Source organism: Eriocheir sinensis, chromosome 9 (genome assembly GCF_024679095.1).
Source record: "Eriocheir sinensis breed Jianghai 21 chromosome 9, ASM2467909v1, whole genome shotgun sequence".
Lineage (NCBI taxonomy): Eukaryota > Metazoa > Arthropoda > Malacostraca > Decapoda > Varunidae > Eriocheir > Eriocheir sinensis.
Window position 1 is genome coordinate 10377096 of NC_066517.1, and position 13256 is coordinate 10390351.

Sequence of the window (13256 nt, forward strand, 5' to 3'; positions counted from 1 at the left end):
ATTTTTCTTCAGTAATCTTTGACTCACTAGCGGTATTATGGTAAATGAAATTATGAATCTTCGGTTGCACCGCTGTAGAATTTAAGACCTGTTGTTCGTTGTTTTATGGTCTACAAAAAACTTCTGTACTATCAGTTTTAGGCACTTGATACACTAAAGTAATTAATAAATCACGAACACAGGCTTTACTTGTTCATTATGTATTTATTTATTTATTTAAGCCTACCGGCGCAATAGGCCACAACGTAAAAAAAAAAATAAAAAAAACCCTTGGAGATAGATTTATACGAGTTGGCATTCCAAACCAAAACAAACCTTCTTCTTCTTCTTTTGACCTGTATCGCTTTCCATCGGCTCATCACTATCACTTCTGGTATTAACTCCACTCTCTGCCTCTCGTAGTTGCTACATTCTTCAATTAGGTGTTCCACTGTTTCTTTCTCCCCAGTGTCCTAAACAGCTACAGCCCTTTGTGTTGGTAAGTTGGTGAGAGTGAGTTCGGCCCCTCAGCGGCTCCTTTCGGTACTGTGCGGGTTTCGGCCTTTTAAATATCTCTTTACCACAAATTCTACTGGCTAGATTCTGTTCGGTACTTTCCAGATTAAACATTAGTCTTCGTGGAATCTATTAGAAAAATGGTTCAAGCTATACATGCGGCAGGAGATTAGAAAAAAATGCGAGAATGGTGTAAGCTTAGGTGCGAGTATTTAGCTTGTAATAACTGAATGGTAGAGTGTTTCTCACCACTTCACCTGAAAAATGTTAGCATAAACACTTGGGATCAATGTCTTGTCGACTATAGGCACAGTGCATCATGATTTATCACGTGAGAGATTTTAAAGTGTGCGAGTCCTCATAGCTTCAACAGGAGTTGACTCAGTTTTAGTTAAAGTAGCTAGCGATCACTGGCAATTTTGGGGGGGCAGAACTCTTCTAATTCGCTCGTCATCACCCCCCCCCCCTCAGGAACGATGATGCCCCATAGCCCCCCCCCCCAAAAAAAAAATAAAAAAAAATACGGGTCCCATAGGCTATGCATATCAAAACATTTTTTTAAATTTTTTTATAATATAGCAAGATGCTATTTTCCGTAAATTTACAGATGAATCACTGCATGAGGGCTATTTATTGGTCCTTCACCTCACCTATTACAAAACAGACTGTATTCACTGATGTTTTCCTGTGAAAGAATACAACAATGTGCCATCCCGTGATGGAAAACACTGGGAGGACAGATAAGTACAATCGACCAGCTGCGTACACGGATCCGTGAACCTTACAGCCCTCCTTTTTGGGAACCCGGAATGACTAGTACACGATAGCTATAATGTGAGAGGGATACTCGCTCTCGCGATAAAGCCTAGAGAAAAACGGCAAATATCCCAACTTCTAGACTATAACGAGTCTAGGCTGCACTAGAAAAAAACAAATGATAACGTGTGAAACAGTCGAGTGAAGCAATCGAGCAGAGTGCTGGAAGCGTCACCTGGACACAGGCAGAGAGAGGTGCCGCAAGCTCCATTCTTTCAAGCCGCCTCGCTCCGTCAAGACGATCTTCCCCGCTCTGCTGCCACAGTGAACTCTGGCCACTTTTGCTTGGCCTGGTTTCCCCGTGCCTTGCTTAAGTTCCTCGTCCTTGGAAGCGGTGGTTTTCTGACCCCCTTCCCGCACCGGCGCTTTGTCTCCCCGTGCCACCGCCGGGCGAGAAGAGCGGCCGTGTTTGTGACGATATATCCCTCCCGGACCGGCGTTCTCTCTCTCCATGTTACGGACGAGAGGAGCGGCAGTGTTTGTGACAAATGACCTGCGTCCATATGGTTCGCTTGACTTGCATCCATTTGGTTCGCTGTCGTCCTTGGAGGCCCGGATTTCAATCCCCTCCCGGACCGGCGTTCTTTCTCCGTGTTACGGACGAGAAGAGCGGCCGTGTTTGTGACGAATGACCTTCGTCCATATGGTTCGCTTGACCTGCGTCCATTTGGTTTGCTTTCGTCTCCGAAGGCGCGGGTTCACGACCACCCTCACGCATCTTTGCTGTCACCTACGTTTATATGCTGCCAGCTACGCACATTTCCTGTCACCTACGTTTATATGCTGCCAGCTACGCACATTTCCTGTCACCTACGTTTATGTGCTGCCAGCTACGCACATTTCCTGTCATCTACGTTTATGTGCGGCCAGCTACGCACATTTCCTGTCACCTACGTTTATGTGCTGCCAGCTACGCACATTTCCTGTCATCTACGTTTATGTGTGGCCAGCTACGCATATTTGCTGTCGCCTACGTTTATGGGTGGCCAACTACGTATTTTTCCTGTCGTCTACGTTTATAGGCGGCCAGCTACGTATTTTTCCTTTCTACGTTTATTGATGGCCAGATACTTATTTTTCCTGTCGCCTACGTTTTTGTGCGGCTAGCTACGCATATTTGCTGTCGCCTACGTTTATGGGTGGCCAGCTACGTAATTTTCCTGTAGACTACGTGTATGTGCTGCCTCTATAGATCTTTCACTTTGCACTTCTAATTCTCTTCCTGATTTTCGTTGGTGGGTCTTACCGGACTTGTATGGCAGTGACCACTTTCCAATTTTTTTGGAACGCATTGATTCTGTACCACAGTCACGCCTTTCTCGCTGGCATCTAGATAAAGCAGACTGGCAGCGTTTTACGGAACTTAGCTCCTCTCTTCGTCCGTTGGCTGACTTTGGAACTTCTGACGAGGCTGCATCCTATTTCACTGATGCCTTACATTCTGCAGCCCTTCAATCCGTCCCCAGGACGTCTGGCCAGTTCCCTAAACGTCCTGTTCCCTGGTGGAACGCCGCTTGCACTACTACTGTGCAAGAGAAGCGTGCTGCATTCTCTCGACTCCGTCGTCACCGTGGGGACCCCCAGTGTTTGGATGCTTTTCGGCGAGCGCGTGCTCGAGCACGACACACTTTCAAGGAGGCTCAACGAATTTCTTGGAAGGCTTATGTCTCTTCCATCACTACCAGAACTACACTCACAGAAGTCTTTAACAGAGTTCGTAAGATCTCTGGGAAGTTTGCCCCCCCTTCCCCTCCAGTGTTATCGCATGCAGGGGAAACGGTGGCGGACCCTAAGACTGTTGCTGAACTATTCGCCAAGCACTTTGCCAGTGTCTCTAGGAAATATCCTACTACACCAGGGGCTCGTCATCGCCGGGATTTGGAATCACTCGGCGTTAACTTCGCTTCCACCGGAGGGGAATCTCATAATATCCCATTTTCTCTCTCCGAGTTGAAGACGGCTTTATCCCAGTGTCATGATTCCTCGCCAGGTCCAGACGACATCCCTTATGCTTTCTTACGCCACATGTCTGACTGTGGTTTTACATTTTTATTGGATCTTTACAATTTCATTTGGCGTACCGGTGATTTTCCATCTCTGGAGTGTGGCTGTAATTCTCCCCATTCTGAAGCCTGGGAAAGATCATCTCCAAGCAACTAACTATCGTCCTATTTCTTTAACATCCTGCATTTGTAAAGTGATGAAGGTGGTGAATGTCAGGCTTATGTGGTACTTGGAGAGCCGGAATTTATTGACCCCGGTGCAATATGGTTTCCGAAAGATGCGCTCCACTTCGGATGCTCTTTTATCCTTGGAGTCCTCAGTTTGTGAGGCGTTTGCCAATAATCACCACCAGGTGACCGTGTTTTTTGATCTGGAGAAGGCCTATGACGCCGCTTGGTGTCATGGAATTTTACTTAACCTGTTTGAGTTTGGTCTTCGTGGCCGTCTCCCTGTTTTTCTTCAGGAGTTTTTATCTCATCGTCTTTTACGGGTTAGAGTGGGGAGTACTCTTTCCGAGGTTTGTCCACTTGAGGATGGTGTACCACAGGGAAGTATTCTCAGTGTTACGCTATTTGCTGTGGCTATTAATGGAGTCGTTGGTGTCCTGCCTGATGGAGTTCATAGCTCCTTATATGTAGATGATTTATCCATTTCGTTTTCTACGGCAAGGATGTCGTTGATTGAACGAAAAATGCAATTGACTATTGATAGTCGCCAATTGGGCAAATACGCGCGGTTTTCGATTTTCGTCCTCAAAGACAGTAGCTATGCATTTCTGTCGTCTTCGAGGCGTTCATCCGGACCCTGACTTATATCTTGGTAATAGGCGACTGTCCTGTGTAGAGAGGACTCGTTACCTCGGTCTTTTATTTGATAGCCGCCTAACCTGGGTACCCAATTTACGTTACGTTAAGGCGGTTTGTCAGAAAGCCCTGTCCCTCCTTCGTGTTTTACCTCATACCTCTTGGGGTGCAGACAGGGACACGCTACTCCTCCTCCACAGAACACTCCTCCTTTCCAAGTTGGAATATGGCTGCGAGGTATACTCCTCCGCCAAGGAGGCTCACCTACGCGTGTTGGACTCAGTACATCACGCCGGGGTCCGCTTGGCTACTGGTGCATTCCGGTCTTCACCGATACCTAGCCTCCTCGTGGATGCTGGCGTCCTGCCTCTGGATTTGAGACGCCAGTCCTCTCTATTCCGTTGCTGGTTCAGCGTCCAACGTATTCCAGAATCAGTTCCTTGTGTGTCAATTTTGCGGGATTCCCGTTCGCCTGCATATGATGAGCGACCTAGTCTCCCTAAACCTTTTGGGTTTCGGGTAGCGTCTGCCATGACACCGCTGTCTTTCCCTCCCATTCCTATCTGCCCTTATCGAGTACCTAGGGTTGGATACTGGCAGTTGCCCGGTGTATCCGTGTGTTCTCACACTATAGATAGTAAGAGGGATTTACCGCCATATGCGTCCCGAGCCTTATTTTTAGAGCATTTCACTGAACACTCGGACTCCATCCCTGTCTTTACTGATGGCTCTAAATTGGATGCTGGAGTTGCCTTTGGTGTTGTGTTCCCCTCCTTCTGTCGGGGAGGTAGTCTTTCTTCTGTTGCTTCTGTATTTACTGCAGAGCTGTCTGCAATAGTCCTCTCTTTACAGATTATTTTTACGCTTTCTGTGGACTCTTTTATGATTTTTAGTGATTCTCGTAGCGCTTTCTGAGCTGGGCTCCTTTACTCCCTCTGTTAATCCCCTAGTTTTATCTGCTCTCGAGTGGCTGTATTTGCTCAGCAACAGGGGATATCGCGTTGGGTTTTGTTGGGTTCCAGGACACGTTGGCGTACACGGGAACGAACGAGCTGATGGACTTGCAAGGGAGGCAGCAGCTAGAGCTGCCCCTCCTAGTGCTGTCCCATGTACAGATGTTTCCAGAGATTCGCAAGGCAATTCTTGCCAGTTGGCAGGAGAGGTGGAATGCTCGGGGTGCGACTTCCAAAATGGGAGAGATTACCAGGACTGTGTCTCGTCCTTGGTCATACGAAAGTGTCCGTGACCGTCGCTCGCAGACAGCCTTGACCCGTCTTCGGACGGGTCATACGCGTCTAACACATGGTTACCTCATGTCCCGGGGAGTGCAGCCTTATTGTGATGACTGCTTGGATCCCCTGACCGTGCGGAACTTGCTGGTCGAGTGCCCCAGTTTGGGGGACCTGCGAGTGCGATACCTGTCGCAGTGTCGGGGAGAAGACGGATCATTCCGCCTCTCGCTAATGCTGGGAGGGAGATGCCTTTCCCCGGGACATGAGGTACTTCTCTTTTTGGAGAAGGCTGGCCTTCTCCATAAGTTATGACCGTTTTCTGTGTGATTTGTTTCGTCTCGTTTTGTTTGGCTTTGCTCTTAGTTTACTTTTTTAGGTTCCTTTTTTAGCCCTTTTAGTTTAGTTTTGTTTTCCTTTTTTTAGTTTTTAACTCATTGAATGCGGCGCCATATGACCCTGGCTGTTGCGGCGCCTAATTTAAATCAATCAATCAATCAATCAATGGCATAGTCCATTTGCGGCAGTTTACGGATATTTCCGGAGGCAAACATTTATTTGTGGGCAGCACTGCAGTACATTTGCGGCAGCCTACGAAATAGAATTCGTTGGGCCAGGTACTTTGATATACATAGATATTAAGACCACACAGACCCTATGGTCCAGACTGGGTGGTCTGTCCTTAAACGTATGAGTTGAAGGCAGGAGCTGGCGGCTAGTGCAGAGGCCTTCAACTTTAATTCTTTCAACTTGCGGACATGTTCCAGTCCTTTCTAAAGTTTTTCGGCCGTCAGGAGACACAACTCTGTGTCGGCCCTTTACAGCCCTCCTTCAGATCCTACCAAGGAGGACTTAGAGCGTCCGCCGACGCCGCTCTAGGAGCCCATACCTATCGACGCCCCACTTTAAAGGCGAAGGGAGTGTCGGAGCCCTCAACCTCTCATGTTCCTCTTTGTCACACTTGTCGTTCGCTACCCATTCTCAGGCTCTGGCGACTACAGAGAAAGGATTTGGCCCCTCTCTCCTTCTGTCGACATGCTTAGCTCTGGTCGACTGAGTGGGGGAGCACCTCAAATTACTCCGTGAGGCTCCAAATCTTTTCCCCACTCTCAGGACCCTGTGCAAAGATGCCTGGCAGCTGATACACCACCAATCAAGATAATGGTGCCCCAAGCGTCAGCTCCTCTCCAGCAGCGGTCAGCCAAGCCACAATAAGACGTGCTAACAATCCGCCTATTGAAGGGGAGGGTTGACCCCGTTTGCGTCTCTCGCAGGAAGCAGGATTCCATGCAAGAGCACTACCACCGGGGGAAAGCCAGAATAGAGGAGACAACTCAGTGACTCTCCGTTCCCAGGCAGGACGCATGGGCAGGGAAAGGATGGGCACCCGCGGTCGTCAGACAAAGGCTGACCTGGCCTTGAGCCTCTGATCACGGGACGAGTTTCCTCCAAAGTTTACGAAGGTTCCCATGAACGTTTTCCTTACAAAGAGGCGTAAAGAGAACGGTTGGGAAAGTTTTTCTCTCCCGTGTTTTCACTGTGCCAAAGAAAGACCTAAGCTAATCGAAGTCATACATCAAAACCTTCAAATTTCGATTGCTATCGCTCCAACAAGTGAGGTTACTGCTCCGACAACATTACTGGTTGTCAGCACTTGATCCGCAGGACACTTACTGGCACAGTCCCATCCACCCTCGTCCCGTTGGTTTCTCGCTTTCCAGGTTGGAGAGGTAACTTTCAGTTTGCCAGGTTTCCACTGGGACTCGAGGTTGCCCACGGTAAGGCTATCTGAGGTTATAAACCTTGGCTTCAAACTCTTAAGTGCTTCAGTTCCTCACCATGTCTCGCAGACGATGCGAATCCCTGTTGGGCTTCTTCGATTCCGGGTTCCTCCCTTTTTTCTTTAGGAGTACCCCAACCTGGAGGGCAAGACTATCTGCTTCGACAACTATAACATGACAGCGATCCAATGCCGCGCCAAGCATGGCATCTCCTGTTCATGAAAACCTGCTGTCACTGTCGGAACAAATATCTGCCCTGGCGGCATTACGTCGCATTTCACTGTCAATCCACCAGCTCCAGGGGAAAACAACGGGTGAGCAGATGCTCTCTCCCGCTTCAAGAGGTCCTCAGTGGTACGGACCTTAAAATGGGAGTGTTTCGAGAAACTATGCATTGAGGGGGGGACACCGCAGATCGATCTCTTTGCCTGCAAGTCACCGTCCAGGCTTCCCGAGTTCCTCGTCAGAGGTGTTCGGAAAACGGAGGGCGGTCCAGACGCTTTTACCGAACAATGAAACAGGTGGGACTTTTTTTTTTGTCCCCTCCTCCAGGCACCAGCCTAGAATGGAAAGTGTTGCATAGCCCGAAATCCTTCAGGGGCGGGTTAGTTGTTATTGATAGCGTAGTGGTGGTCATCACAACCATGGTTCACGGTACTTAACCAGTGGTGCATGTCCTCCTCCCCCGCCAGAAGCTCATGCTATCGAGGAGATTCGTCCCGGCAGACACTTTTTTCCACGCTGGCACTTCACGCATAGAGTTTCTCAGGCCTGTCAAGCACGCATCGTTCCCTCAAAGGCCGTATAGGACATGCTTTCCTCTTTTCGTCCTTTCTCTTCTCTTAAGACATTACGAATCTCATTGGAAGGGTTTCCGATCCTTCGTGAGGGTATGACATAAATAAATAATCACTGAGGTAAGTCTTGGAATTTCTTTTTTGTCTTTCCCACATTAAGGGAAGACTTCATCTTCAATTGCAACTCACCTTGCCGTCCTGGACCCGGATTCATCGATCAATCTTACCAACCACGCCTCTGGTATCTCTCGCATTTACCGGAGCGCTACCAGAGCTGCGGCATCTTTCAACCGCGGGATTCATCAACGGCATGGTAACGCTCCGGTAACTCGCACCCTAGCAACGATTGGTTGGGCTGGATAGCCAATCACGTGCGACCTTTCATAATGTATTTGGGCTTTCACGTGTCGTTTGTTTACTAATACACAGACTTCAAAATCAAGACATGTGTATTGTACAGAGGGAAATACTGCCTTAAAACAAATAATTAGCGTTGTAATCCCTCAATAAGATGTGTTTTTCACGAATGAAGGCACATTACTTGTATATTTATCTTGGAAATAAAAATATAATCGCTTATACAATATTCTGCACGTTTCTGTATGTTACCTTCATAGTTTCCGTCATTTGGTGAGCATTCTGTTGCATATGGATAATAATAATGAAGGTTCGGCGACGCTAACGCCAGAGGCGCGCCTCACTTTCAAAACATGGCGCCAGCTGTGAAAAGAAGGCGGCCCAATTTCTCAAACTAGGAAATTTTAGCCCTCATCACAGGGGTGAGGCAAAGATGGGAAATCCTCACAGGGCCTCTGTCCTCCACCGCTGCAGCCAAGCATCGAGCTTGGGAAGCTGTGGTGGAGGAGGTCAACGCCGTGAGTGGGGTTGGGCGCAGCGTGGAGGAGGTGCGCATGAAGTTCTCCGATTTCAAGCGCCACACCAAGAAGTTGGGAGAATTAAGACGTGAGGCGACTTGCACAAGTGAGAATATATCCTCTGTAGTGTTTTAAAAAACAGTGAACAGTCATGGAGGAACAGTTCTCCAGCCTGTAATAGATTTCACATTTTTGAAATTTGGTTCCTTATTACCTTATTAACTTTTATTATCTGATGTTCCTGATTCATTTGTATATTATGCTATACAACAAAGCTCGTTCTGATGCTCCTGGCAACATTGGGAGGCATATTGGAGTGTCTCGGTGTTAACAAACTTATTAACTTTGTTGAAGTTAACTGCAATAATGTTGGTGTTATACATTTCATTGAATTTAATCTGTATATAATAATAGTATATTTTCCTCTTGGTAGCTTTTCCGATAACTCAAATTTAATGTAGTTTTTTATATTCTTTATGTCCTTCAATAGAAGTAGCCATCATGGGTGACTTTACCTCGAATTCCTTGGTACCAGAGAGAACACCTGTCAGTAAAAAAATACTCCACTTCATGAACAATTTGTGGACTGCTTCACTTCTTAGGGTCTTCACTGGTGGATCTCTGCCCCGACCTATGTTTCATCTTGTAACATACTGGATTTGGATGGGGCTAGAGTAGGAGATGTACCTAGATATATTGGGCAATTTTACCAAATTTGGTCACTGTCTGCTAATCTTCCAGTAATATTTCCAGACCAGTCAGTAGGGAAGTTAGCTCTAATTGGCTAAATATGAATGGTATAGTGGTAAATTCAACATAATTAGCTTCTTATGGCATGATAGTGATTGATTATGAAATCTGCAACAGCTGTGTTATGCCACATTATCTAGACTGAAGCTCTCAACAAGTCGTCCTTGCCTTGGAACATTTCAAGTACCCTAAGGACAGGTACTGAAACTACTTTTTTGTATTTTCAGTTGGCCCTTGATAGATCCCTCATCAATAAGATGAAAAGTTCCCCAAAATCCTTTAATCATTATATTAGAATAAAAAACTTAGCACTCATTCCGTGGGTCCTCTTAGACTAGCTAAAGGTTATGCAACCGCTGAATGTGAGTAATGGCAGACATTCACTAGAAAATTTTCTTGTTTATATTACCCATGAATTAAATACCCCTTTCTCCTATCAACTGTCTGACTCTTCTGTCACTAACATAACTATTTCCTTTGAAGTGGTAAGGCAAAGACTATTTTCTCTAGACATTAATTCTATCATGGGTCATGATGGTTTTCATCGCTGTCTTTGCAGTCCCTCATCCCTCTATTAAAAACATCTAACTTATAGGGTTTATATGTTAACAAACACAGATAACTGTTTATATCACTAATTATTGTTTTTCAAATATTAGAATAATGCATAAAGAGGTAATAAGTTAATATTTAAGTTAGTGCCGTCACTATGCCAGGGGCCACTTTTGCGGAACTTTGGTGGAAATAGCTGTCTATTTTGGCAAAGACAGGTATAACAGTGTTGGGGTAGTTATTCAGGTAATGATTCAGAATAAGTTTATGCATAACTGCATTGCCATGTACTATTTTTTTAACAAAATTGTACAGGTGGCGGCTCTGTACAAACAGACACCCTTACCGATGCTGATGCATGGCGCAGGTGCTGGACCCTGCAGTTGTAGCGGGTGTGAGATCTGGTTTAGAATCAGATCCTCGTCCAACACCTTCTGTGTCTGCAGGTAAATTATGTTATGAAATGTACTTCATGGTAATCTTTGTATTTGGTAACCTACGTAACATTAGTCTTTATGACAAGTGCTACTAACTTGATATATTTCACCATAAAAAAATTCAATAATGTAGTGAAAAATCTTGAAATGTTTGTCATTAAGTGCTGGGAATCGAACTCAGGCCTTCATAATAGTAGTCAGCAGGGCAGCAACCCAACTGAGCCAGTGATGAGCTAAAAAGTCACTATGCCAGGGGCCACTTTTGCGGCACTTGCCGTAAAACCCCAGCCCACACTGTGGACTCCGTATGAAGGAAAAGTGACCCCACTCATCTGTTGCTCTAAAGGCATGGGTTCAATTTCCCATAACTTTTGTTGTTTATCTTGATTTTTTTACACATTCATTTGTTTTATTTGGTATAGATCATTATTTTATTGTTTTGCCAACTAACTCTTGATTTCCAGAGAAACTTAATTGAAATAAACTTCCACCTTCAGTGGTTCAGTGCAACACAGCTGATTTAAAAATCAACTTGACCTTTTCACCTTCATGTTTGCTAAGGCAGAAGTTGCAGAGGTTTTACATAGTTTCAATTGGGTTTAAGGAGAGACCACCATTCTGCATAGTCTGTGTGGTCTGAACATATATATCTTAAGTTGAGCAGACATATTTGTTTAGGTTTTCCTAAAATTCCTCGCTACTCATAATCAAAGCACAAAATAAGATATCATACCATGTTGAATTACTCTTATCATAATGATTTCTTACGTACAGCTGCTGCAGACACAGAAGTGTGTAGAATCTTCCTTTCGGAGGATTCTATGACACCCGCACTTCTGCAAGGCCCATCACAGCCCCCTCCTCACCATCCCTGCCCTACTCCTACTCACCAGCTGGCCCCTGAATTGGCACGTGTCCACCGTGCCCCAGAAACTCAATCTCCCCCTGATGTAGGAGCGGCACCTCACGCCTCCACCAGAAGACACAAGAGGGTTAATCCACCAGTTGGGCCAAAAATGGTGGAAATTCAAGAAGATATCCTTCTTGAAGTGAGGAGGCTGAGTGGTACTATGGACTTTTATTATTTTGCATTTGTAGCATAACATGAATTATACCATAATCTATTCTGTTAAGGTGGATCCCTAGATCTTACCTTAGTATATTAAGACACTGCTGACTGGCTGTTGGCAGGGAGGGTATCTGACAATTTTGGCATCTAAAACACTATCCTATAATCAAGAAATATTAGTATTCCTTTACTTAGCTCATCTGATATAGATAAGTTTATTTTGTTGAGAACATTGGAATAAGCAGTGATTCCACAACTATTAACACAATTTTCCATCCTCAATTGTTAATAATTACGGTGAGTAGAAGTCAGAGAACAACATTTAATGATAATATATACTTTCATTTTTTATCAATATTTCCAGCCATCGTGGATTCACAGCTGAAGTGAATGGACTATAGGTATAAAAACATTCTAAATCAATCAGTCAAAGTGGCTGCCCTTCCATTTCTCAAGTATTAATATTCCTTTTGAATAAAAAAGTCTTTCCTTTTGTTAATGCAGCAATTATTTTGCACACATGTGTATGCAAAAAGACACCAATACAGTAAAAGTCCAATCATCCGAAAATCGCAGTGGTATGAATTTGTAGTTTGTATAAAGTGACTTAGAAGAAATGTTAAAATTAAAAGCATTACAAAAAAATACATAGAAACACCAAAGGTGCCAAGCCGTGGGTACAAGAGACAGAAGACTCAGGCGAGGTGTAAATTAAGTCTAGGTGTTGCCCTAATGTACAGGTATCATCTATTCTCTATCCATCTCTCTCTCTCTCTCTCTCTCTCTCTCTCTCTCTCTCTCTCTCTCTCTCTCTCTCTCTCTCTCTCTCTCTCTCTCTCTCTCTCTCTCTCTCTCTCTCTCTCTCTCTCTGTCTGTCTGTCTGTCTGTCTGTCTGTCTGTCTGTCTGTCTGTCTGTGTGTGTGTGTGTGTGTGTGTGTGTGTGTGTGTGTGTGTGTGTGTGTGTGTGTGTGTGTGTGTGTGTGTGTGTGTGTGTGTGTGTGTGTGTGTGTGTGTGTTGCAATTGCTGTTCTATATAGTGTCAGAATGTTTAGTTGAGGTCAGGTTGTTTTGGCTGAGGAGACAGCATGAGGAACATTGCTGACAGCAATGCCACCACCCTCGGAGCAAAACAAGCCAGGAGGTTGTTCAGGGTGGAGACAGCATGAGGAATGTTGCTGATGACGCCACCACCGCCCTGAGAGCCACCAGCGAGAGAGAAAAACAAACCGGGTGTCTTGAGATGGCAGGGCTTCTGTTTTAAGTGGTTGGGCTTTGTGGCGACTCGCACTTTTCACCGAGATGTATATACATGCAAGTTTGTATAATATATTTTCAACTGTCTTTTAGGTACATGTAGGTAAGAATTATAATATACAAACTTACATGTATATACAGTTTCAGTGACATGAGTGAAGAGTCCCCACAAATCCTGAGCACCCAAAACAGAAACCCTGCCACCTCAGTCTCCCGGTTTGTTCTTCTCTCTCACTGGTGGCTGTCAGGGCGGTGGTGTCGTCATCAGCAACATTCATCATGCTGTCTCCACCCTAAACAACCTGACCTTGTCCAAACATTGTGACACTAAACAGAGCAGCAATTGCACCATATATTACATACACCTCAGTATACATGATACCTGCATATTAGT

At 45.3% G+C, this 13256-nt stretch overlaps 1 protein-coding gene across 1 annotated transcript; it reads left to right on the forward strand.

Annotated features, from left to right (window-relative positions):
- The first annotated feature begins 1739 nt into the window (after positions 1-1739).
- Positions 1740-12293, forward strand: LOC126995908 (uncharacterized). The gene is made up of 2 exons (XM_050855802.1): positions 1740-10548; positions 11314-12293. Exon 1 carries the CDS (start codon positions 4083-4085, stop codon positions 5031-5033), a length of 951 nt encoding a protein of 316 aa, XP_050711759.1. The 5' UTR covers positions 1740-4082; the 3' UTR covers positions 5034-10548; positions 11314-12293.
- Positions 12294-13256: the final 963 nt, after the last annotated feature.

What these genes read in the sequence shown, in the direction of transcription:
- LOC126995908 (XM_050855802.1), top strand. Translation starts at nt 4,083, where the DNA reads ATGCATTTCTGTCGTCTTCGAGGCGTTCATCCGGACCCTGACTTATAT.